Below are 27680 nucleotides of genomic sequence, written 5' to 3'. Positions count from 1 at the left end.
AAGCAGTCTTATTTTCTGCTTTTCTACCAAAAAGAGATAGATATGCAGAAAATCCCCCAAAAGTTCAATAGACAGATGAAAACCAGAAGCATTCTATAAGGAAGAGTGGGATATAACTACTGAAACTACAGTTCTGTGGATCTGATAGACATAGGTTCCTTTCTGGAGAGTTTAATCAGATGGCAGTATAAAGGTAATAAGAACTGCCTGAATCCTCTCCATAGAGTAGGGAGGTGAAATCTGTTCCTTATCCAGTTTTGATTCAGATATCTTTTGTACAGTGCTGCTTACTTTGGCTTTGCAAGCAGAGACAATTTCACCTATCATTAGCTAGAGACTCTTGTGTAACATAAATTTTGGAAAACGTAGCTATTGTTTTGTCACAGATCTATACAATATACAGCTTGCTTTATCCCAGGAGCAACATCAGCAACGATAACAATGGTAATGGTAATATGGAGAGATGGACTAAACCAGAACTGCAATTCATCCAGCCCTGTAGCTGGCTCTTGTTTAGGAAAATGAGAAATTCATTCCAGCATTCCACAGGTTCAGATTTCAGGTTTCAGCCAGTGCTTCTTTTGGTTGCACTTTAAGAACTAATTATAGCTCTGTGGGGAGCATCTTGGAGCTGTTTAAGCTGTTCTAGTGAAGAATAAAATAAATACACTATATGCAAGGATGCATGTTGAAATGTTCTACTAATATATCCCAATAATTATTTTGTTAATGCATTTTTGCTTGTGGTTGCTCAATATGTTATTTTTTTAAGTGCACATGAAGTATTTTCATACTCTAACATTTTGAAGGTATCACATCCTACAACAATATATTTCCTTCTTTTTGCAATGATTACTTATTTTGTCATTCTTTTTCTTAATAAAGTTGTTTCAGAAATAGCCAAAAAAGTTTAATTGTATTAGCAACAACTTGCCCTTTCAACTATGTAAGATAATAATTGTGTTTTATAAGTAGTAATAGATTTTGTACATTGCATATGTATTGTGCATATGTTAATTTCAGCACTAGGAAATTCCTTCTTGTCTTCACAGTTTTCCTAATAGTAAAAATGGGAATGCTAATATAAAAACACAGGACTTAATTTGTAGATGTTCTCTGAAACATGCATCTTTACATTATATATATATACATACACATACACACCTGTTAGGCTTATTATTCATTTCTTTGTACACAGTTTTAATGAATTGATGCATTTTTCTGAGAGCATGGATACCTCAACAGAACTCATGGCCTCAGATATTTTTTGTTCATGAGCTTTTCCTTTTGATACCCACAGAAGAGACAATTTCAATAAAAAGAATCCTTGAGCCTGTTTTCTTCTGATAACACTTCAGAATTGCTGTCTGGGACTTTCAGCTTACTCAGCTTTAGGAGAGATGCCTGTTTTAAAGTGATAGCATTGTACAGTCTACAGAAGAGTCACCAGGCTTTTAATGGTGGTGTGCCAGACTGTATTTCTCATTCCCAAATTAGAGGTTAAGTGTGCTGGTAGAACTCAGCAGGAGCTAGGAGATGCTGCTTCTCAAAAGCAAAATGCTGCTAGTCAGAAGATTGGCATCATCTTGCCTCTATGTGAGGCAGTGACATCCAGCTTCCAGGGAGTACAAAAATAAGTGGAAGCTGGAAGCAAGTTAATGCTGCCTCTCGTAGATGCACCTTGCAGGATGTTGTGATCCTTGGTTCCTGTCTTAAAATTGTGCCCGCTTAATAAATTTTTTAGGTCTCCAGAATACTGAACCCTGCTTTACAACTTCAATTATGAACATTTCCATTTTACAAATTAATTTTTAAGGAAGAAGTCATGTCAAGGGCTGCCTTTTCCAGCTTCCCCATCATGATCATCCTCACGTCCTGTCAGTAGTTTTTGTTCTTGGAAGCATTTTTACAACAGTATTAAGGAGACCACAGGAAATTAAACATTCAGACCCTAGGCGTGCCTAGGTTGTCCCTCCCTCTCCCTCCATTTTATATTTACATGATGTTTTGTGCTCCTGTGTGTGGGATTTCTAGCATATTGGTGCCAAATGATGTCTCTCTGACTATGGCTCCTGTTCCTCTAATTTCTCCAGGTCAGTGGTTCTGTCCTCTGTGTTTCCTGCTCTTTCACATTTACTGTCCCGCCTCTTGGTAAATTTGATAACTTCCACAGAGACAGCAAACCTCACCCAGTAGACAGAGAGGGTTATTGGGGAACATGGTCAGGAAAACTTCAGGATTCACAGGCTGGATTAAGGCCACTTGACTTGTAAAGCATCAAATGAAAGACCAGTTTAAACTTCATAAAATAGTGTGATTAAATCTTGCTCCACTGACTCAAACTATATTTATGTGGTATGTTGACCTTGGATGGCTGACAGAGGCCCACCAAGCTGCTCTATCACTCCCCCTCCTCATCAGTCCTTCCCACAGGCTTCAGTTCTTCAGGAACTACTCCAGCATGGGTCCTTTCCACAAGGTGCAGTCCTTCAGGAATGGACTGCTCCAGCATGGGTCCCCTGTGGGGCCACAGGTCCTGCCAGAAAACCTGCTCCTGTGTGGGCTCCTCTCCACAGGTCCACAGGTCCTGCCAGGAGCCTGCTCCTGCATGGGATCTCCATGGTGTCACAGCTTCCTTCAGGGCACATCCACCTGATCCAGTGTGGGGTCCTCCATGGGCTGCAGGGTGGATATCTGCTCTGATGTGGTCCTCCATGGGCTGCAAGGGGACAACCTGCATGTCACCATGGTCTTCACCACAGGCTGCAGGGGAATCTCTGCTCTGGCGCCTGGAGCACCTCCTTCCCCTCCTTCTTCCCTGACCTTGGTGTCTGCAGAGTTGCTCCTCTCACATATTCTCACTCCTCTTTCTCACAGATGCAGTTATGCATCGCTTTTTACCCTTTCTTAAATATGTTATCACAGATGTGCCATGAGTGTCACTGACTGGCTCAGCTTTGGGCAGCAGCGGATCAGTCTTGGAGCCAGCTGGCACTGGCTCTATAGGACAAGGGGGAAGCTTCTGACATCTCACAGAAGCCACCCCTGTAGCCTCCCCCACTACCAAAACCTTGCCACGTAAACCCAGTACAACCTGGTAGATGGAAACTGTTTTTATTAAGTAGAAGTGTGTTACAATCAACTTACAAATATGTGGGCTGCTGATTTTCCTTAGACCAATGTGTGAAGACCTCTACCTTATAATGGTACCTGCCAGTACCAGTAAAGCATTCACTCATAAATTTGTGTGCACACATGCACACACAGAAATGAATGCACTTGGAGTGGAGGATGTTCTTTTAATAGCGTTAGGAAATTCTGCAGATGTTACTACTGAAATTTTAATCCTGGCTCTGGTTTTTGCAGACTAACCCTTTCATGCTCTTGCACTCATATCCCTTATCCCCCTTGCAACTTGCTGACCAAGGAGAAGGTGGTACTAGCAGAAAAAAGGGGGAATGTCCCAGGACTCTTGTACCATACTTTTACAGGTGCAGTTTCAGCACTGGGGCTTTTCTGCCAATGACCTGAGTCCAAACACTTTTCATTTAAGGTCTTCAGCTGTATTTTGAGCACAGTAGCTTTTCCCAAGAAATGTGCTACCAAATTGGACTCTGACTAGGTTGATAACAAGTTTTAGTTGTCAGCAAAGCATTTTTTTTTTCCTTTCAAAATGGAACCCTTGGGGTCTTTTTTAGTTTTTCTGTAAGTCTGCCTTTTTCTTTGCCAAATAGCTTTAGGAACAAGATCCTTAGCACATTTTCTAGATTGAAGTGCTGTTGTTTTCTGTGAAATGATGAATTCATAAACATGCTGCATTGCAATGTGTTAGAGGAACTGGAATTCTTTATTTGTATGTATTAGAGAATATTTTTTTCCTTTAGTTGGTGCACCTGGTACTTATTTTTTATTGAAGCAACAGACATGATGACACTTTATATATTTGCAGAAGACATTAATTTTGAAGAAATATTTTTTATCAGTTGTTTACAAAAAACTTAGTATGTAAAGGTCAATTTGGGTGCAAATAACTGCTAGTTATTTTAAGACCTGTCATTATTATTACTATGTACATTGGTGTTTATTATTTTTAAATACTGCCTTGCAGAATTTCTAACATCCAGGGGCATGTATTCAGCAGGACTACGTTTTGTGCAGAACAAGAAACCCAAATGAAAAGGGGATTTTGATTTGGCAAGAGTTCATAATGTGGGCAAGGAGAGCTGCAAGATATGAATAAACCACTTCATAAAGTCTGTCTTTTAAAACAACAAAAAAAGTTTATTATTTTGTATCATTTTATCAGCATAGTAGCTAAGAACAACCAAAGGAAGAAAAAGAAGTTGAAATAGTTACACTTCCTGGATGTTTAGCCTGATCTTGTCTGGAGAATGTGGATTTCATAATACATTTAACTTGGCACACTGGGATATTTTTCTCTGCTTGAAATGTGGTTTTTTTTAATGAGAAGTTATATTTTAGAGACATAACCTTATGTAAACACTAGCCAGGAGAATTTGATATTTAACTTATTTTGCTGGAGAGAAGAGTCTACTTTAAAGAAACAAAATTATATTCATCAGTGTTTGAGAATTCAAGCTTGGATTGTGAACTGTGATGGTTTTTTGTCTTATATTGATGTGCTATGCTCACAACAACATGCACTAATAAAAGCCCTCTGTGCATCTGGCTTAAATTTATCTTTGAATTGCTAATTGTTTAAGGTTGACCAGCTAGACATCCAACATCTGTTTTGTGTCATTTGAGGTACACAAACACACTCTGTTTAGAACCAAACAAACAAACTCCCCACATGTCCAAGCAATTAATTCATGCACAGAAAATTGTGGTGGGTTGACCGTGGCTGGACACCAGTTGCCCACCAAAGCTGCTCTATCACTCCGCCTCCTCAACTGGACAGGGGAGAAAAAAATATGTGGGTTGACATAAGGACAGGGAGATCATTCACCAATTACCATCATGGGCAAAACAGACTTGACTCAGGGAAATTAATTTAATTTATTGCCAATCAAATCAGAGTAGGATAATGAGAAATAAAGGCTAAATCTTAAAACACCTTCCCCCTGGGCTTAACTTTACTCCCGAGTTCTCTACCTTCTCCCCCTGAGCGGCACAGGGGGACAGGGGATGGGGGTTGCGGTCAGTTCATCACACATTGTCTCTGCTGCTCCTTCCTCCTCAGGGGGAGGACTCCTCACACTCTTCCCTTGTTCCAGCGTGGGGTCCCTCCCACAGGCTGCAGTTCTTCACGACCTGCTCCAGTGTGGGTCCCTTCCATGGGGTGCAGTCCTTCAGGAACAGACTGCTCCAGCGTGGGTCCCCCATAGGGTCACAAGTCCTGCCAGCAAACCTGCTTCAGCATGGGGTCCTCTCTCCACAGGGTCACAGGTCCTGCTCCACTGTGGGCTTCCCACAGGGTCACAGCCTCCTTTGGCCATCCACCTGCTCCAGCATGGGGTCCTCCCCGGGCTGCAGGTGGAGATCTGCTCCACCGTTAACCTCCATGGGCTGCAGGGGGACAGCCTGCCTCACCATGGTCTTCTCCACGGGCTGCAGGGGAATCTGCTCTGGTGCCTGGAGCACCTCCTCCCCCTCCTTCTTCACCGACCTTGGTGTCTGCAGAGCTGTTTCTCTCACATATTCTCACTCCTCTCTTCCATTTGCAATTGCTGCTGTGAATGGCAGAGTGCTTTCAGATAGTAAGTGTTGATAATGCAAACTATGCAGTTGCATGAATTGGAATTTAATTTGTTTGCATGAAATGCGTAAATATAAATTAAGAAAACCCCAGTTGCAATTACCCAATATCATTAATTCCCAGTTCCCATATATCAACAATATAGTTTGCTGATCAGATTCAGTTTTCATATCAAAGCCTATTTAAGAGTACTAGCACCACCAAAAATATGTTTTGATTCATTTGGATGCTACTTAACTTTGGTATATTAAAAATATATCAAGGTGAGGTTACATATTGTAAGTCTTCATTTGAAATTATGAATATGCTTAAGTAACTTGCCCAACTATTCATATATTTAAAATATCTTACTGAATTGACACTTTAGTGCTTAACGATAATAGATTTATAAGGAACTTTTTCTTTTTGTCCATTATTGCTTATATATTGTGTTGTGCATTTAGCATTTATAACTACTTAAATGGATTGTACTACATGACCTCCAGAGGTCACATCCCACCTCAGATATTCTGTGATTTATAATATCTGTGAAACCATGACACTGTGGTTCATGGTATATAATGCTGCCCAAACAATACCTAGTACCACCAGGCACTCCAAAAAGAAACAACTGAGAGATCCCTAATAAATAAAAGGTACTATATATTACAAAGGGTTTTAGTTGCAAGTATGCTACTTCTTTTCCTCTTTCAATCCAGTATGTTTTAATGCATGCTCCGAGTTTTCATCACCTCTTTCTTGGTAAGGCTGGACAGCATAGATGCTGAGCAACAGAGAAGCTGCATAAAAGTTGTTTCTAAAGCTGTGTTCATCCCACACATTTTCTGATTTTTTTTTTGATGTCAGACTGAACTATACTAGATCCGGTTTTATTTCAGATCCTTTTCAGTGAGATGTTTTGTTCTATTGTCTCTGTCTCATCAAATGTCTTTTGGGGGGAAAGAGATATTTATTTACTTCAGTTAGGGGAATAAGAACAACTGTTAATTAAATATTTCGTATCATTTTCAAACAGGGACGAAGAGGTTTAGGTTCAGTCTTTGTTTGGGCATCTGGAAATGGTGGAAGGAGTCGAGACCATTGCTCCTGTGATGGCTACACCAATAGCATCTACACTATTTCCATAAGCAGCACAGCTGAAAGTGGGAAGAAGCCATGGTATCTGGAAGAATGTGCATCCACACTAGCTACAACATACAGCAGCGGGGAATCCTACGACAGGAAAATAGTATGGTTTTTTTATTATTTCTATGTAGTTGGGTTTGTATTTTGAATAGTAACTTTTTGGGGAGGGAAAGAGAGATTCCTTATTTACACTAATGAATGGACTTTTTCAGAAAAAAAATCATGTTTGGACAAGTTTAATTTGCCCAGGTGTGTTACTACGTTGGTATCACCATACCATCACAGTCCCTAAGCTAGTAATTTGAAGCCAACATGGGTAACTCTGCATGTTGCTGTCTGATGCAATGTAGATATGCCTAATTCATATTACGTTTTTCTGCTCACCAAATTGCTGCCAGCTCCAAGTGATGCTTTCAAAGATCCTATTGCTACTACCAGCAAAACAGATTTGTTTCTTGACCAATATCTTGCATCCTGTCAGTAGGCTTCAGAACATATCCTCCTTTCCTTTCTTTTTTAATCCAAGTCTCATTAGTTTTCATACTTCACATACATTATTTTAAAAGCAGTTTTCCTGCCTACCTCTCTATTTTCTCAGGTTTATTTGGATCCAGTATTATTCATATTGCTGCCTGTTCCTGGTAACTGATATTTTGTGAGCAAGGTTAACCTCATCTTTCCTGTATTGTTTCTCATTTCATTCCTAAATAATCTGCATCCATTTTACATTATGTTCTCATTTTGTCTGGAAAGTCAGGAATTGTTATTAATTCTGTTTGATAATCTATTGATACCATTAGTATTTGTATGCTATGGTATATCTGCTTTTGCAAATTGAGTGGATTTAATAAGCTTTTCAATAGTCAATATACAATTCCTTTTAGCCTTTTACACTCTTGTATTAGGATTAATCAGGTTTGTTGATCACGGTCTTCTTCCAAGCTTATTTATTCCGGTTTATAACTTGAAGATCTTCATTTCTTCCTGATCAGAATATGTAGGTTGGTTTGTTGTTGGGTGGTTTTTTTTTTCCCCCAAATGTTGTCTTCTTAAGCACAGGTTTGATATTAGTTTCTTTCTGGTCCATAGTAGATACCTCCTTTTCTGTCAGAGAGAAGTTAAAAATACTTGCAGCTATTTTTTTTAATAGTCTGCTTTGTCTTTCAGGATTCTGGGATGCTGGTCATCCCTTCTTGGAACCTTCCTTACTTTCATATGATTGAATTTTTGTTTTCAACTTCTTCTGAAGTATCTCTTTTTTCCAGTAATTTTTCTGTTCTTTACTTGCTTCCTTCCACAGGAAGGACCTTATGTCTTTATCTCTCCTGGCATGTTTCTTGTTCTCCCTGGTAAATAATAACAAATAAAAGAAATTACTCCATTTCCTAGCAGTCCTCACTCCTGTGACTAAATTTCTTGGCTTCTATAATCGTGTATCTGGGAGCTGATGGGATTCACATGAACAAGTGGGGCAAGAGGGTTTTTGCTAACAAGCTGGCCAGACTTATAAGGAGAGCTTTAAACTAGACTTGATGAGGGGGAGGGGATGGAGTTTTAAGCAACAGAGAAAAGCCAGGGGCTGCTGATGTATTAGGAACCAACAGAGAAACACCTGTGAAAAGAGGAGTTGGAAGCCACTATGCAACTAGAAAGCTATGATCTAATCACTGTCACTGAAACTTGCTGGGATGAATCACACAACTGGAGCACTGCAATCAATGGCTATAAACTGTTCAGAAGGGACATGCAAGGAAGGAGAGGTAGGAGGGTTGTCCTCTATGTAAAAAAATGGATTGACTGCACACAGATGTCTTTGAAAAACAGCAGTGAACAGGCTGAGAGCTTGTGGCTAAAAATTCCAGGCCATGTGCAAAGAGTTGCAGTCAATGGCTCAATGTCCAAGTCAAAACCAGTAACAAGTGGTGTCCCACAACAGTCCGTACTGGGACTAATACTATTTAATATCTTTATCACTGATGTAGACAGTGGGATTGAATGCACCCTCAGCAAGTTTGCAGATGACACTAAGCTGACTGTCTCAGTTGTCTGAGAAAGCTCCGGGGAGCCTTTATTGTGGCCTTTCAATATATAAAGGGGGCTTATAAGAAAGACAGAGAAAGACTTTTTACCAAGGCCTGTAGTGACAGGACAAGGACTAACAGTTTTTAACTAAAAAAGGGTAGATTTAGATTGGACATAAGGAAGAAATTTTTTACGATGAGTGTCATGAGACACTGGAGCAGGTTGCCCAGAGAAGTTGTGGATGCCCCATCATTGGGAATGTTCAAGGTCAGGCTGGATGGGACTTTGAGCAACCTAATCTAGTTGAAGATGTCCCTGCCCATAGCAGGAGGGTTGGACTAGATGATCTTTAAAAGTCCCTTCCAACCCAAACCATTCTATGATACTATGATTTCCTCTACTATCTTTTAAAAGACCTTCACTAACTTCTTCATGTTTAAGTAAGGCTAATACAGTCTAAGGTGAGCAGAGATGATTGTGATTCTCCAGTTTGACCTCTTGCATAACGCAGTCTATAGGACTTCCCTGAATCCTTCAAATCCCATGGTTATGGTCAACTCAAGTATAATTTTTACAAACACACCCTATCTTGCTTTCAAAATTTCCAGTGACAGAAAATCCACTAAATTCTAGGATAAGTTCTTTACCCATTCCAATTAAAATTTTTCTCTCATTTGCTGTCTGAGCTCTTCTAGTTTCTATTTCTAGGCATTTGGTCTTGTCACATTTTATTGCTCATGTGAAGAGCACTTCAGTTGTCTGACTTCTTTCACTTAGTCCATGTAGTCTGATCAAATCTTCAATTAATCATCTTTGATAAACAGTCGAGCTCCTTGTATCATTCTATATAAAGCATGTTTTCTTCTTAACCCTTTCCCATTTTATGGGCTTTGGGCACCTGAACTGGACACACCATTGCAGTAGAAATTACATCAGTGCCAGATATACAGGGTAATGTGTATCTGTGAGTGCCAGCTCAGTTCTCCTCTCTTTATACATTAAAGCTGAATGAGATGTTCGCCTCACTGTCATGTTACATGTTCATCATTGTGTGACTCTCAAATCACATTCAGAGGTCTTTCTAGTCTTTTTCAGAGTTGTTACTCTGAGGGTAGATACATGAGTAGGCATGGTCTCTTTGGTGGGCCATTTACCATTGGCAGTACTCATTTAGTATTCAATCCAGACCTACCCTCATCATCACTTTCTCTTTTTCCAATGTTTCTACAAGTACATTTATCAGAAGTTGCTGGTGTTTTCTTTTTTGATAAAATCTTTAAATCATAATAAGGACAAAAACTAAATCTTCCTAGGCTCGATTAGAAACAAGGGTCTTTTATATATGCTTATATTTTGAGATCTAGTAATCATGCCATGCTAAACCATGTATTATGTATCTGTGGAGGGTTAACCTTGTCTGGCTGCCAGGTGCCCACCAAGCCACTCTATCACTCCCCTCCTTAGTGAGACAGGAGGAGAAAATCAAATTAAAAACTCGTGGGTCGAGATAAAGGCCATTTAATAAGGAAAAGCCAAGGCCATACGTGGAAGCAAAGGAAACAAAAAGTTGTATTCTCTACTTCCCATTAGCTAGCAATGTCTAGCCATTTCCTGGGAAGTAGGGCCTCAGTACGCATAGTAGTTGTTCTGGAATGCCCCCTTCCCCTCCTCCTTTCTCTTAGCTTTTATTGCTGAGCACAGCATCATATGGCATGGAATATCTCTTTGGTCAGTTTGGGTCAGCTGTCCAGGCTATGTCCCCTCCCAACCTCTTGCCCATCCCCAGCCTGCTGGCCTTTGTGGGCAGGTTCAAGAGACAGCCTTGATGCTGTGTGAGCACTGCTCAGCAGTAGCCAAAACACTGGTGGGTTATCAACACCTTTCTAGCTACCAATACAAAGCACAGCACTATGAGGGCTGCTATGGGGAAAGTGAACTCCATCCCAGCCAGACCCAATACAGGGATTCACAATTAAAATTAAACTAATTCATTCTCATGTAAATGAGAAAAAACTCAGATGTCATATGAGATTCTGCAATGTAGTACTACAGAAATACAGATCTGATATAAGGGACAGTAAATGGCTAATAATTTATAATGTCACATTCTCTAGTTACTACTTTTTTTCATTGAATTCCTCTAGTTCTAATGTGTTTGTTTTTTTCTTTTCTGATTTTCTATCCAAAGTTTTGCAGAATTTATTATGAGGTGAATAACCAAATGTTAGACACTCTTTTTGTGGACTAGAAAGGGACAAGTAAAAATTTCTATAATAATGTTTTGGCTTCAATATGGATCAATAGAAGCTCCTACACTTTTGTACCTGCCTGATGACTTCTTTTCCCTTTTCATTCCTACATGTTTCTGTAATTGTTTATTACAAATATGTAGCATAATTTTAGGACATTTTCTAGTTTGGGGTTTTTTTTCAGTTTTTTACAGTGTTTTGCTGATCAGGGATATCAATTAAACTCAGACACCAGAGTGAAAAGAGCAGGCGTATTTTACTAGAAATAACTAAATAATATAACAGAATAATATAGAAAACATACAGTAAGAAAAGACAGAATAGCGCGCTTAAACAAATAGGAAAATACAGGGTAATGCATCAAATCATTACTACCTGAGAGAGAGAATAGTGATTAAGAAAGATCCCTCACCACTTGCATACGTTACCATCATCCAGATCCGCAGTCGCTGGGCAGCCCCGGTTACAGCGAGGATTTGGAGAGCCTGTCCCGGCAAGTGGGAAATCCTACGCGGTGCGTCCACCCGTAGGTGAGGCTTCCAAAGTCGCTGTGAGCGGGCCCAGCCTTATATACCTAAAAATCAGTAAGCCAGAATAGCTGGCACCTTTGTTTTAAGCGGAAATATCTGGTTTTCATCTCACGTTAGGTTCCCCCCAGAGCCTGGCCAGGGCTTAAGGGAGAAGCTAAGGGAGTTTCCCTGCTTATCTAGTTAATTTATGAGCAAGGTCACAAGGCCAGACAACTGTTTCTGTGGCTCCGTTATCTTGCTCACACATAAAGAAAGATAAAGATACATTCAAGATAGACATGTTTTATGATGTTTAAGCTACATCTTCTATGCATATTTCACTAATGACTACATAAGGAGTTAGCAGTTTCAGTTCAGGGCCTGTTGCTCAGGCTTCAGTACTCCCACCTTTTACATCAGAATAGTTGGTTTGCTATAACTTAGTATAATACCTATTAGCACAATGGTTATCAGTTATAAAATATACAGGATTCATCTATAGGTCAACTCTGGCTTGGGCTGGTTGTCCAAGCCTTAGCACTTCATTCGGTCCTTTGACCTATAGGTGAATCATGGCTCTCAAACCATCTCTATGGTTAGTGACATTAGTTTTCATCCATCAGTTGATGATGTTTTGTCAGGCGTGTCCCGATCCAATATCAGGGAGGGTTCTTAAATGATCTCAGTAGTGATCTTAAGACACAAACGAGGTTAGATACCATGCAACCTTGTAAACTCTATTTCCTGTAACAAGCAATAATAGCGATAGGACAGAGGAAAGAAGAAAGAAAAAGTCAGAATACCTAAGCAAGCAAACAGAAGAGATGTAGCAAAATCAGTTACCACCACCACGAATCCAGTGATGTCCTGTTGGTTCAGTCTCTCCTGAAATCTCAGCTCTGAGCCCTGAGAGAGGAGTACGCAGTCTTTTTATTGTCCAAGTCCCCACAATTTCTCCAATTTCTCCAAAGAGTCCGCCCATTTCCACGGAGCTCATTGTCATACGTGCCGCCCCGTGTTCCTCCAGGTGCACATGTCCAGGTGTTCACAGTGGTCGTGCTGGAGAAGGGGTGTCGGCCTGTGGCGTCTTCAGCTTCCGCACGCCTTCCTCACCCTGATTTCTTCTCCACCTGGCTCGTGCGCCAGCGCAGCTTGGCAGGCGCTGCCAAGGATGATGTCGTTCTGGCTTCAGGCAGATATGGTGGTTTCTTCGGGGACAATTCATCTCCTTCAGAGCATACTCCTTCATGGCGACAGGATGTTGAGGCCAGGTAGTGGTAGTGGTGCAGCAGCAATGTCGAGACAATACAGTCTCTCACACTGCCCCATGGCTTGACATTGCTGTCCGCGTGGTGGCACAAAGGATAGAGATATAAAGAGAGAGAGAAAGAAAGGACAGAAATAGCGTGCAACATGACAACTAACGATATTTCTGGCTAACATATAACTAATAACATCTTTAACAGATATATAAATTTTCTGTTAATAAACATGTAACTAACAATATATTTAACAAATATGAATATCTTCAGTTAACAAGCATATAGCTAACAACATCTCTAACAAACATGTCATGCTTAAAATTAACTAACTCTACAAAACCAAAACATTCTACAAACCGATTTTAAGGTTGCAAGGAATCAGTAGAAGAACACAACGGCAGCTCACATGATTGATATTCACAGGGACAAAAAAGATGTATTATAAGAACAAATAAGAAAATTATTATCAAGGCTCAGGCTATAAAGTGAATTGAAATTATTACTAACATATTATCCATTATTTTTCCGTGATTCTGGTAATATATCACTGAGTGTTTGTGGCTCTGGTAGCCCACACAGTCTGTTGCCCTGCTCTGCCGAAGTTGGGGTCAGCATACACAGCAGGAAAATCTCTTTCCACGCCCCTTTATCCTAAAGCACATGTGTCATCTGGGCCTAGAAACTTCTATCCCAGATTTAAACAAAGGTAAATGAGCAATAACACTACAAATAACAAATAAAACAATATTAACACTGACAATGGTTAACAACATCCTAACCAAACATATAATAAAGGTAACAGTGACAATAACAATGTCAATTAACAATATTTTAACCAAATATATTTAACTAAAATGTGTCCCACGCTGGGCCTAATGGATGTACTCCCGGTCCTTGGGGATTGGGGGAAGAAGGTGGTTGTCTACATGAACAAGTACAATTACAGGATGTTTTACATGGACACTTATAAGACCAACACATACATATCACAAGGGAAAATATTCTGGTTGTTGCTGTCAATTGTGGAGCTGAAGATGGTCTGGCTCGCTGGAGCTGGGGTCTGCCTTTGCAGCAGGAAAATGAATTTCCATGCCCCCAGCCCAGAGTGCATGTGTGGTTTAGGCCTTGGTATTTCCATCTCGCCTTCATGGGCCCAGTAATGACTTTTTAAAGCCCAGGCCCCATTAGCAAAGGGACCTTCCCCTGATTTGGTGTCTGTTGTTTGCTCATAATACTGGTAACAGAATGACTTAAACCCACAAATTCGTTTTCCTCCCATTCTTGGTTAACACTTAGGAAGCCGGTGCTTCCCCCAGAACCAAGGGAGAGGGGAACAGTCACCCAAAGCAATTTTTGCAATGATAGACAATACATCTTAGAAATATTAATAAGACAGTGAACATCAACACTGTATAAAAATTTAAATTCACATAAGGATCCCCCGTCATGACTCAGAATATCTGTCTCCGGGGGGTTTTACCTGCAAGAAAAAGGAAAGAAAAGCTTCTCGGTTCATTTTGAGAACCGGAAGTGGGTTATAATTAGAAAGATGGGATAATCCACCTTGTATTAATTTTTTGCTCCTTTCCATGAGCATCTTTGCTTTCCAGGTATACTTGTTTATTTGGGTATCCAATACCAATAGTACTGCTCCCACCACGGGGAGTTTGACTAAGACAGGTTGTCCTGTAAAATGAGATGGATTTCTGGTGTGGTCAGGGCCATGTGGGGCTGGCTTGATGCCCGCAATGCCACTGAATTCCCAGAAATTTCACTGTCTCAGACGGTCCTTGGATTTTTGCAGAGTTAATTTCCCAACCCTTCTGTTTCATATGATCTACCACTAATTCAAGAACTTGTTGTATTTCCTCCTCATCATTTCCTTGAATCAAAATATCATCTATATAGTGGTTTAACTGTGTGTGAGGAGGCAGCTGTATTTCATCTAAGTGTTCAGCTACAATTCTATAACAGATAGTGGGGCTGTGCAACCATCCTTGTGAAAGCAAATGCTTTTCTGCAATTGGGATAGTAAAAAATGCACTAGTTAAATCTATTACAGCATACCGAGTTCCTGGATGTTTCTGAACTTCTTCTATTAAAGTGACAGTGTCTGGTACAGCTGCTGCAAGCGGTGCAGTATGTTTGTTTAGTTCTCTAAAATCCACTGTCATTCTCTAGGATCCATCACTCTTCCTGACAGGCCACACCGGACTGCCACCTCAAAACTTCTACATCTAATAAATCTCTAATTGTCTGTGATATCTCTTCATGTCCTCCCAGAATTCTATATTGCCTCATTGTAACTAACTTAGTTGCAGCCAGGATCTGCTCAGGAGGCATTTTTCACTTTGCTGACCGTAACAGGTCTGGTACTAATACAGGGTTTAACTCCAAATTGATACTGACTATCAGAAAGATTTAAAGTTAGTGTTTTTAGAATGTCTATAATGATTTTATATTCAGGAATGGGGACAATCGTGACTGAATATAATAATTTTTGGAGGTTTCCTGTTTTCATTTCCATTTGTGTTTGTACAGTTTTAATTTATTTTCCTCCCAAACCTGTAATAATTACAGGTTGTCTTTTAGATTTCCTGGGATTCCCATATATTAAGGAGGCCTCTGCTCCAGTCTCAATTAGGGTATTTATAGTTTGTGGGGACCGGTTGTCCTCAATAAAAAACAAACAACAACAAAAGGAAAAAAAAAAAAAACACAACCAACTTTAAGCTCTACATGGGGCCATCGGTCCTTCTGCACCCACTGCCCTGGAGCTTGGCCATTAATTCATATGTGCTGATTATAATATTGATTCACCTCCCTTGCCTCCTGCAAAGGGTACAAGTCAGAAAACGCTGCCCAATCCTCTTTCACCCCCGGAACCAGTGATCCACTCACGGGGGGCCCTCCGTGGGCAGATGGAGGGTCCTGTTGAGGTTCGAGAAGGGGTGCCATAGGCTGAGTTGTCCCTGGATTCTTAGTTTTAGCACTCTGCACTCTCTTGCTAGGTCTATTCAGCCCTCTGTGTATATATTCGCCACGGCTCGTTAGTTGGAACACCATAAATTTTTTAATGAGACATGCTGTCTTTTAACAAAGCCGTAAACATTTCCTTACGAGAAATCCTGTTTTCACTGCCTTTAGGGCTGTCTCGAGTATCTCGATTCCCTGCACTCCCTTGGGGGCTCCACTCTTCAAGGTCACGTAACTGTTGCACTTTTTCTATTACTTCATCGAGGGGATCCCCCATTTCATTAATGCAAAGGGGCATAATTACATTTTTATATGCCAGTGGAACGGTTTTAATCACTCTGTTTCTCATAGTGACCGACAAAGGATGCCACATCATAAAGTCAGCGTCTCCTACAAAAATAGCTGCTTTCATCCCTTCCTCTTTCATTCGCTGTATACAATCTCGCAAAGCAAACCACTGACGGTCAGATGCCAGCCAATCATTCTCTGTAGGATATTTGGTATTACATCCCAGAGCAGCCAGTGTTAACAAATTAATATCCTGAGTGTTGTTTTGAAATGCATCCTGCACAAAAGCATTTGAACTTAAAATCAAAAACTTTTTAGAATCTCCTGCGTCTAGGGTTACCCCTGCCACTCCCTGATCCTGCATTTGCACCATCCAAGAGAGCAAGGATTCCCCCGGTCTCTGCTTAAATCTTTCAATTATATCATTTACTTGATACTGTGTATAATCCTCTATCATATCCTTCCTCACAGCTTGCCCACTATTAGGATCTCTACCAGGATCCCACTGCACACTCGCTTCTGCAATCACTGCATGCACTTTCTTACACTTTCTCCTTTTCCTATACTCATATTGTGCTACTCGCACCGCAGCTTTCTCCGCCACTGTCTGATAAGTGTCCAGCTTATCAGCAAACAACTTATTCTGGCATTGCAACATCACTATTTGACTCTGCAAATCACATATCTGTCGCTCCATCTGGGAGCGCTCTAACAACAGCCTCTCTTTACTCTGGTGTTGTTTTCTACATGCAGTTAACAAAATCCACCCTCGTTTACTTGAATTTGTAGTTTCTTTTCCTTTTTCAATAGGTACCTTTTCATACAATTTAAAACATCCAATGGTTACTTTAAATAATGGCATTTTTGTCGGATCCCACTTCTGACACCAATTTATGTTTTGCTGATCAGGGATATCAATTAAACTCAGACACCAGAGTGAAAAGAGCAGGCGTATTTACTAGAAATAACTAAATAATATAACAGAATAATATAGAAAACATACAGTAAGAAAAGACAGAATAGCGCGCTTAAACAAATAGGAAAATACAGGGTAATGCATCAAATCATTACTACCTGAGAGAGAGAATAGTGATTAAGAAAGATCCCTCACCACTTGCATACGTTACCATCATCCAGATCCGCAGTCGCTGGGCAGCCCCGGTTACAGCGAGGATTTGGAGAGCCTGTCCCGGCAAGTGGGAAATCCTACGCGGTGCGTCCACCCGTAGGTGAGGCTTCCAAAGTCGCTGTGAGCGGGCCCAGCCTTATATACCTAAAAATCAGTAAGCCAGAATAGCTGGCACCTTTGTTTTAAGCGGAAATATCTGGTTTTCATCTCACGTTAGGTTCCCCCCAGAGCCTGGCCAGGGCTTAAGGGAGAAGCTAAGGGAGTTTCCCTGCTTATCTAGTTAATTTATGAGCAAGGTCACAAGGCCAGACAACTGTTTCTGTGGCTCCGTTATCTTGCTCACACATAAAGAAAGATAAAGATACATTCAAGATAGACATGTTTTATGATGTTTAAGCTACATCTTCTATGCATATTTCACTAATGACTACATAAGGAGTTAGCAGTTTCAGTTCAGGGCCTGTTGCTCAGGCTTCAGTACTCCCACCTTTTACATCAGAATAGTTGGTTTGCTATAACTTAGTATAATACCTATTAGCACAATGGTTATCAGTTATAAAATGTACAGGATTCATCTATAGGTCAACTCTGGCTTGGGCCTATTGTCCAAGCCTTAGCACTTCATACAGTCATAGTTAGCTGACTGCATATTTTCACCTATACAACTCTTTTCCACATGGAGCTTTTTTTTACTGACTTTGGACTGAAGTAAATGACAACAACTTCAGGTCTGTAACAATTTGGGCTAATGGTTACAGTGAAACATACACTGATGTTAGCATCTTACATGAGTACTGCAGTCTGTTGCTCAGGTAACATACTCAAAATGTACTTGACTTTATGCTGCACCAAATTGTATAACATTAAATGTTTGCCCATTATGGACTGTTTCTAACCTTTGGATGCGTTATATATGCCCAAAACATACAAACATTTCACAGATGCAGTTGGATGTATGACTTTTACATACACACTTAGAGAAAAAAAAATAGAATTATTTTTAGGTGTTTTCAAGAGCAGCTACAAAGTGCAGACACGGGTATAGAAACTCACACTCAGAGACAAAGGCAAATGAAGGCTAGGTAAAGACCATAAAAATGTACTTTATGGAGGTAATCTTTCAGAATAGAGTGAGTGTAGCAGTAATAGCCAATGACATACAGTTGTGAAGGTATTTTTTCCTATTCTTCTCTTCTCTGCTATTTTGAATGCTAAAGGACAATGATGGAAGATCATTTCCCCACTCAGGACCATACAGCTAGAAAAGGTTAAGCTATAGCTATTTATATAGGCCTTGAATTTATCAAATATTGCACAAATGCATCATCTTTTCTTTGACTTCCTTTTTCAGATAATTCCTTAAAGCCCTAATGAATTTACATATGATAATCCCTCACAGATATAATTTATAAACCTATTATATTACTCATCTTCTATAAATAACCTCTGTACTTATTGTTTCTCCTATTTCTTTTCTTCATAAAACAATGTCACATGTTGTCACGTCCCGCTCAGACGAGGGGGACAAGTGACTCAGATTCGCAAATCCCCAATGGAGCGGACAACAAGTCTCCAAGTCTAAACATTTATTAACTACTCACAATGTACTAATTGAACACACGATAGTTGGCTAAGTATATAGCAAGTTGTGGCAAGCAATACAATATGCCTTGCATTTCTTAATGGGAAAGGGAAAAGAGGGAGATAGAGGGAATGGGGAAATACAGATCACCGGTCTGGGTTTCTGCGCTGCTCCTGCTGACGAGGGTTCCGGGAGGCACAGGAGACATCCGTCTTTTTCGCTGGCATCCGTCTTCTTCGCTTCACTGCACTCTCTCTCCTCGGGGCGCGCCACCCCCCCCACCCCCCCTTCTTGATTTATACCCACTTTCCTTGGGTCCGTCCCCTAGGTCAACCCCCATACCTACGTATCCCATGTACGGGGAGGGGTGAGGTGTTTCATGGGATGATGTAATTAGCATGATCATGTTAGCCCTCGTTAGCATATTGAGGGGTGTTAACTTTAATATGCATTTTGTGGATAATGAAGCAAAGGTCATTCACCGGACAGATGGCCCTTGAAGTTTTGGCCAGGTGCACCAGAGCAGAGCCGTCCTGTCTTCACAGGGCTCCCTCCTCCAGCTGCATCTTGTGTTATTGGGGCAGCCTTATCAGCTTCGACCTCCACAGAATGCACCCTGTGACTCATAGTTTTGTCTTGCGAGTGTTTGAGGCATTTCTTCGATCAGCCTCAACTTTTGCTTTCTCAGGCTGTTTTTCTTAGTTTCTCACAGGCCTGGTTTCTCGTCTCTCACAACCTCTTAACATTTTCAGGGCATTTATAGGATGTGCATGCAAATAGGTTTTGCAACACTTAATTTCCATTGTCAAAATTAACGAACTATTGACAGGAGGGAAGAAGAGAGATAAAGAAAAGCTATGAACATTTTATTTGTAGGATTTGACTTTTATTTGGTAATAGATAAAAGTATTTTTTAATGAAAAGGTGTGTGCAAATGTGAAGGATATTAAATAATAGAGCAAGAAAAGCTCTTTCTAGACTTCAGTATTCTTGATTCTGGCCTTTGGTAAATTTAAGGGCATGACATTATAAAACCATCCTTTTCAATTTCTAGAACCTGCCATTTTGTTTCACTTTATTCCCACCTGCTTTCAACAATCACTTCATAGGTCCTGTTAACTTCTCTTTTAGAAGTCTTTTGTGTTAGCCTGCACATCTTTACGTGTCACTAAAACTTTCAACAGCCTTATATGAATTATGTAATATATCTACTTCCAAATATTAATGCATATGTGTGAAACCTATACCTCCTCTTTGCAATTGCTTGTATTGTTTCCAGATGGCATGTGGCTAGGTTTTTAGAGCATATTGTGCATAGCTTCCAGCTTCAAAGCCAGACAGATATTTTTACATCCTGCACTTCTTTGTGATTTTTGATCCTCTCCTTCTGGCCTCACAGATCATTCAATCTGCTGCCTTTTTGGAAGTTTCTATGCTATGGACAGCTGTCTGCTAGCAAGTGTTCTAACATGCACATGGATTTTGCTTGAACTTCTGTTAGGTGGTAGTGAATTCTTGTCTCTACTGCCTTGCTCTTCCTAGGAACAACTTCTTCAGAAATAAAGGTATAAATTAGAATCTCACAGAATCACAGAATCATCTAGGTTGGAAAGGACCTTGAAGATCATCCAATCCAACCTTTAACCTAACACTGCCAGATCCCAACTACACCATATCCCTCAGCGCTATGTCGACCCGACTCTTAAACACCTCCAGGGATGGGGACTCCACCACCTCCCTGGGCAGCCCATTCCAACGCCTAACAACCTGTTCTGTAAAGAAATGCTTCCTAATACCCAGTCTAAACCTTCCCTGGCATAGCTTGAGGCCATTCCCTCTTGTCCTATCACTTATTACTTGGTTAAAGAGGCTCATCCCCAGCTCTCTGCAACCTCCTTTCAGGTAGTTGTAGAGGGCGATGAGGTCTCCCCTCAGCCTCCTCTTCTCCAGACTAAACAACCCCAGTTCCCTCAGCCGCTCCTCATACGACATGTGCTCCAGACCCTTCACCAGCTTCGTTGCCCTTCTCTGGACACGCTCGAGTCATTCAATGTCCTTTTTGTAGTGAGGGGCCCAAAACTGAACACAGTCATCGAGGTGCGGCCTCACCAGTGCTGAGTACAGGGGTAAGATCCCTTCCCTGTCCCTGCTGGCCACGCTATTTCTGATACAAGCCAGGATGCCATTGGCCTTCTTGGCCACCTGGGCACACTGCTGGCTCATGTTCAGCCGGCTGTCAATCAACACCCCCAGGTCCCTCTCTGACTGGCAGCTCTCCAGCCACTCCTCCCCAAGCCTGTAGCGCTGCTGGGGGTTGTTGTGGCTGAAGTGCAGCACCTGGCATTTGGCCTTATTGAAACTCCTACAGTTGGCCTTAGCCCATCGCTCCAGCCTGTCCAGGTCTCTCTGCAGAGCCTCCCTACCCTCGAGCAGATCAACACTCCCACCCAACTTGGTGTCATCTGCAAACTTCCTGAGGGTGCACTCGATCCCCTCGTCTAGATCATCAATAAAGATGTTAAACAGGAGTGGCCCCAAAACCGAGCCCTGGGGGACACCACTCGTGACCGGCCGCCAACTGGATTTAACTCCGTTCACCACAACTCTTTGGGCCCGGACATCCAGCCAGTTTTTTACCCAGCAAAGCGTGTGCCCATCCAAGCCTCGAGCAGCCAGTTTTGCCAGGAGAATGCTGTGGGAAACGGTGTCAAAGGCCTTACTGAAGTCAAGGTAAACTACATCCACAGCCTTTCCCTCATCCAATAAGCAGGTCGCCCTGTCGTAGAAGGAGATCAGGTTTGTCAAGCAGGACCTGCCTTTCATAAACCCATGCTGACTGGGCCTCATCACCTGGTTGTCCTGCATGTGTTGTGTGATGGTACTCAGGATGAGCTGCTCCATCAGCTTCCCAGGCACCGATGTCAAGCTGACAGGCCTGTAATTTCCCGGATCATCCTTCCGACCCTTCTTATAGATGGGCGTCACATTGGCCATTTTCCAATCTGTCGGGCCCTCCCTGGTCAGCCAGGACTGCTGGTAAATGCTAGAAAGCGGCTTGGCGAGCACCCCAGCCAGCTCCTTCAGCACCCTTGGGTGTATCCCATCCGGTCCCATAGACTTGTGTGTGTCTATGTGATGCAGTAGTTCCCTGACTGTCTCCTCCTGGATTGCGGGGGGGTCATTCTCCCAGTCTCTGTCTTCTGGCTGAGGAGGCTGGATTCCCTCAGTACAAGTGGTCTTGTTATTAAAGACTGAGGCAAAGAAGGCATTAAGCACCTCAGCCTTCTCCTCATCACTCGTTGCCATGTTTCCTCCCGCATCTAGCAGGGGATGGAGGCTCTCCCTGGTCTTTCTTTTGCTGCTCACATCCTTATAGAAACATTTCTTGTTGTCCTTGATTGCTGAAGCCAAAGTAATTTCCAGCTGGGCTTTAGACCTCCCGATTTCCACCCTGCATAGCCTCACAGCATCTTTGTAATCATTGTGAGTGGCTAGTCCCTTCTTCCAAAGGCTGTAAACTCTCCTTTTCTCCCTGAGTTGCAGCCAAAGCTCCCTGTTCAGCCAGGGGGGTCTTCTCTGTCGCCGACTTCTCTTACAGTACCTGGGGACTGCCTGCTCCTGAGCCATTAACACTTCCTTCTTAAAGAGTGCCCAGCCTTCCTGGACCCCTATACCCTTCAGGATCGTCTCCCAAGGGATCCTTTCAAGCAGGTGCCTAAACAAGACAAAGTCAGCCCTTTGGAAGTCCAGGATGTCAGTTCTGCTTAGCCCTCTCCTGGCCTCTCTAAGAATAGAGAACTCTTATTTCATGATCGCTGTGCCCTAGTCATCCTCCGACCGCCACATCATCCACCAGTCCTTCTCTGTTCACAAAGAGGAGATCCAGCAGGGCACCTTCTCTGGTCGGTTCTCTCACCAGCTGTGTCAGGAAGTTGTCTCCCACACATTCCAGGAATCTCTGGGACTGGTCCCGCTCTGCTGTGTTGTATTTCCAGCAGATGTCTGGGAAGTTGAAGTCTCCCACAAGAATCTCTTTAGATTAATATTTTCTGAAAGAAACATCTTCAGAATAAATAGTTTTATGTGTGATTTATTGTGTTACAGAGAATATCTACCTAAAATTCTTTATGAGATAAGAACTTCCTAACACTAAGTAGAAGACTGTCTCTTTAGTCGGTATTGCACATTATGGCTTTATACATCCACTTAGATCACATATAAAAATATATAGCAACATAGGTGATCTCTAAACCAAATATGTGATGACATCAGGATTTACAGATGTCACTTAATTCCATGTGAATTATTGCATAAAACAGGAAGGAAGGGACTATGGATTAAACACAGCACTTAGCATGAACATAACAATTCTATTCTCTCACATACTTTCAGTGTGACTTCAGGCAACCCAGTTAACCCCTCTGTAGCTCTGTTTTGTAGTTGCTACAATGGGCATAATCAGTCTGTATGATGGGAGCACTGTAAGGTTTAATTAATTCCTATCTGTAAAGCACTTTGAGAGTCCTGGATGGGAAGTGCTCTATAAATGCAAATAGAAGGGCAGAGCTTTAACCATGCTGTTATAAAACCCTGTGCATGTTTTTCTAACTTATAAGTCTTTTGTTGGTCATGCCATGAAAAAAACGTAGACTAACTTACATTTTCAGTGCAATAGAGAACAATTCTCCAAGTTCATTAATGTCTTCAAGCTCTGTGTATAATATGAACATCTCAAGTCATTGAACACATGAAGCTTTTTTTTTCCTTGAAAAGTAAGAAGGAAATACCCTCCACTTACATGTGACGCATTCGAACAAATGAAACCTGTTCCGATTTCTGAAACTGTGTCTTAAATTTTGCGCATTCAATTTCTTCCAGATCACCACAGACCTGAGGCAGCGTTGCACAGACAACCATACTGGAACCTCAGCCTCTGCACCTATGGCTGCAGGCATCATTGCACTGGCACTAGAAGCAAAGTAAGATCTGAGTTATCTTCTAGAAAAGAAACAAATTAAACAATTTCCCCCCCCCCCCCCCCCGAAAAAACCCAAAAACAACCAACCCATATAAAGACTAGACTAGACTAGACTAGTTCAGTTGGAAGGGACCTACAATGATCATCTAGTCCAACTGCCTGACCACTTCAGGGCTGACCAAAAATTAAAGCATCTTATTAAGGGCATTGTCCAAATGCCTCTTAAACACTGTCAGGAATGGGGCATCGACCACCTCTGCAAGAAGCCTGTTCCAGTGTTTGACCACCCTCTCGGTAAAGGTTTCCTATTCTCTAGTCTGAACCTCCCCTGGTGCAGCTTTGAACCATTCCCACATGTCCTGTCACTGGATAGCAGAGAGAAGAGCTCAGCACCTCCCTCTCTACTTCCCCTCCTCAGGAAACTGTAGAGAGCAATGAGGTCGCCCCTCAGCCTCCTTTTCTCCAAACTAGGCAAACACAGAGTCCTTAGACAATCCTCATAGGCCGTGCCTTCCTGCTCTTTCACCAGCTTTGTTGCCCTCTGGATGCATTCGAGTACCTTAACATCCCTCTTAAATTGTGGGGCCCAGTACCGCAGATAGTACTCAAAGTGAGGCCATACCATTTCTAAATAGAGCAGGATAATCACCTCTTTTCACTGGCTGGTTATACTGTATTGAATGCACCCCAGAATGCAGTTGGCTTTCTTGGCTGCCAGGGCACACTGCTGACTCATCTTGAGACTACTGTCAACCAGCACCCCCAGATCCCTTTCTGCAGGGCTGCTCCCCAGCCACTCCTCTCCCAGTCTATACTTGTGCCCAGCATTACTCCATCCCAGGTGCAGAATCTGGCATTTGTTCTTGCTAAATTTCATGCCACTGATGATTGCCCAATGTTCTGATCTATCCAGATCCCTCTGCAAGGCCTCTCGTCCCTCAAGAGAATCAACAGCACCTCCCAGTTTGGTATCGTCAGCAAACTTGCTAATGGTGCATTCAACTCCTGCATCCAGATCGACAATAAATACATTGAACAGAACTGGTCCTAGAATTGAGCCCTGAGGAACACTGCTGGTGAACAGATGTAGCCCCTGTCACTACAACCCTTTGAGCCCTGCCATTCAGCAGGTTCTTCACCCAGCGCACCTTGTACCTGCTCATCTCACAGTTGGACAACTTGTCCAGAAGGATGCTGTGAGGGACAGTATCAAAATCCTTACTAAAATCCAGAAAAACTACATCCACCACCTTCCCTTCATCCACTAGGCGAGTGACCTTTTTGTAGAAGTATGTCAAATTAGCTAAACAGGACTTTCCCTTTGTGAACCCATGTTGGCTGTGCCTGATGATTGAACTGTCTATATGGCTATATCTGGCACTCCCTTTGAACATCCAGCCATGTACTGTCAGCTGAAGTGCCAGGAGGAGCTGTGCTTCAGTACCAATTACTTCTGAAGCAGCTCAAACTCCATATGCTGCCAATATCTCTTCAGTTAGAGCATAGCAGGGTTCAGATCCTCTATATCCCCGACTCCAGAATCCCAGGGATTGGCCCCGGGTCTCCCTCTCCCCTGGTGCTCTCTGCCAGAGGCTCCAGGTAGGGCCATTCTCCCCGACTGCAGTGTAGAGCACATTTTTGACATCTTGTCCTGCCCAAACTGGCCAAAGGGCTACTGCATGGACTATTTCCTGTTTAATTTGTTCAAAGGCTTGTTGTTGCTCAAGGACCAATGTAAAATCATTCTTTTTCTGGGTCACTTGATAGAGAGGGCTTACGATCTGACTGTTAATTTAGAATATGCAGTCTCCAGAAACCCACAACACCCAAGAAAGCTTGCGTTTCCTTTCTGTTAGTCAGTGGGGACATAGCTGTTATTTTATTAATCACCTCCATTGGAATCTGACGACGTCCATCTTGCCATTTTATTCCTAAAAACAAATCTCCTGTGCAGGTCCCTTGACCTTACCATGCTTTATGGCAAAACTGGCTCTCAGAAGGATTTGGATTATTTTCTCCCCTTTCTCAAAAACTTCTTCTGCTGTATTACCCCATACGATGATGTCATCAATGTATTGCAGGTGTTCCGGAGCTTCACCCTGTTCCAGTGCAGTCTGGATCAGTCCATGGCAAATGGTGGGGCTGTGTTTCCACCCCTGGGGCAGTCGATTCCAGGTGTATTGGACACCCCCCCAGGTGAAAGCAAACTCTGGCCTGCATTCTGCTGCCAAAGGGATTGAAAAGAACACATTAGCAATATCAATCATGGCGTACCACTTGGCTGCCTTCGACTCTAGTTCATATTGAAGCTCTGGTATGTCCAGCATGTCAGCACTCAGCAGTGGCGTAACTTCATTCAGGCCACGATAGTCTACTGTCAATCTCCACTCTCCATTAGACTTTCGCACTGGCCATATGGGGCTATTAAAGGGTGAGTCTTGCTGATGACTCCTTGGGTCTCCAGTTGACGAATCAGTTCATGGACAGGAATTAGGGAGTCTCGGGGTGGTGCGGTATTGCTGTCGGTGCACTGTTGTAGTGGCAATTGGCACCCGTTGTTCTTCGACCCTCAGCAATCTCACAACAGAAGGATGCTCTGAGAGACCAGGTAACACAGGCAGATGTTTAATTTCCTCTGTCTCCAAGGCAGCTATACCAAAAGCCCACTGGTACCCTTTTGGGTCCTTAAAATACCCTCTCCTGAGATAGTCTATACCAAGAATGCATGGAGCGTCTGGGCCAGTCACAATGGGGTGCTTTTGCCACTCATTTCCAGTTAGGCTCACCTCAGTCTCGAATAGTCATCTGTTCAGAATGCCCTGTCACTCCTGAAATACAAATGGGTTCTGCCCCTTTAAAATTTGATGGCATTAGGGTGCATTGAGCAGCAGTGTCCACTAAGGCCTTATACTGCTGGGGGTCAGATGTGCCAGGCCATCGAATCCACACAGTCCAGTAAACTTGGTTGTCCCTGTCCTCCACCTGGCTGGAGGCAGGGCCCCTCTAATGTTCGTCATAGTATCCACTATCAACAAATGGGTTAGTGTGGTGTGCACCGGTCTGAGTCTCATCTCGTGCATACAAATCAGAAGTTCTTCTCATAGGATCGTGAGCAAAGTCAACCCTTCTGCTCTATTTGGGCAACTGATTACTGGAATCTGGAGTGGCATTTCTCCTGAAAGAACCCCGATTTGTAGTTGTTCTTCCTTCCAATTCATGTACCCGCTCTTCTAGGAGGTAGGTAGGTTTTCCATCTCATTTTCTCATGTCTTTTCCATGGTCATGCAGGCAATACCACAGGTTCCCCCATGGTGTATACTGATTCTCTTGAATAGCGAAACGCTTGCTACTAATAGCTGAGATCCTAGTCCGTGCAGGTGGGGAGTAGGACATATCCTCTTTGAATTGCTGGAACTCTCGGGATAGTTTCTTGGCTAGTATATCTGGCAACCCCTCCACAGTCACGACGAGGGAGGAAGAGAGACTTTCTTCAAATTGCCGGAGTTGGCGAGCCAATTCATCCACTGTTGGTTCCTCTTTGTCTTTCCAGTCCATTATTGCTCATACATTGGCATGCAACAGTGGTGCACTCCGTACAGACTTCCACCACATGGGCCGGGTGCACTGGACTTCATCTGGATCTGTGGGTAGCCGCGCATCATCTGGATCATAGTAAACCATCTCCCGCATGGCTAGCTCCCTCAGGTATTGGATACCTCTCCATGGTGGTCCACTTACTTGAATGACTTGTAACATCTTCTTTGAGGGGGGATACCTTTCCCTCATGCCTGACAGGAGTTGCCTGCAAAGGCTGAGGGTATGTGCCTTTTTTCCAATTGCT

General features: G+C 42.4%; 1 protein-coding gene across 4 annotated transcripts in view; it reads left to right on the top strand.

Annotated features, from left to right (window-relative positions):
- LOC141917749 (proprotein convertase subtilisin/kexin type 5-like) overlaps window positions 1-27680 on the top strand; it is a 256235-nt gene that overhangs the window by 146691 nt on the left and 81864 nt on the right. For all 4 annotated transcript variants that reach the window (XM_074811170.1, XM_074811169.1, XM_074811172.1 and 1 more), the window contains 2 exons: window positions 6735-6947; window positions 23740-23840. In XM_074811170.1, coding sequence (XP_074667271.1) covers window positions 6735-6947; window positions 23740-23840 — 314 coding nt within the window. The remainder of the gene's footprint in view (window positions 1-6734; window positions 6948-23739; window positions 23841-27680) is intronic.

The sequence above is a fragment of the Strix aluco genome, chromosome W, assembly GCF_031877795.1.
Source record: "Strix aluco isolate bStrAlu1 chromosome W, bStrAlu1.hap1, whole genome shotgun sequence".
Lineage (NCBI taxonomy): Eukaryota > Metazoa > Chordata > Aves > Strigiformes > Strigidae > Strix > Strix aluco.
This window is presented reverse-complemented; position numbering and strand designations above follow the sequence as displayed.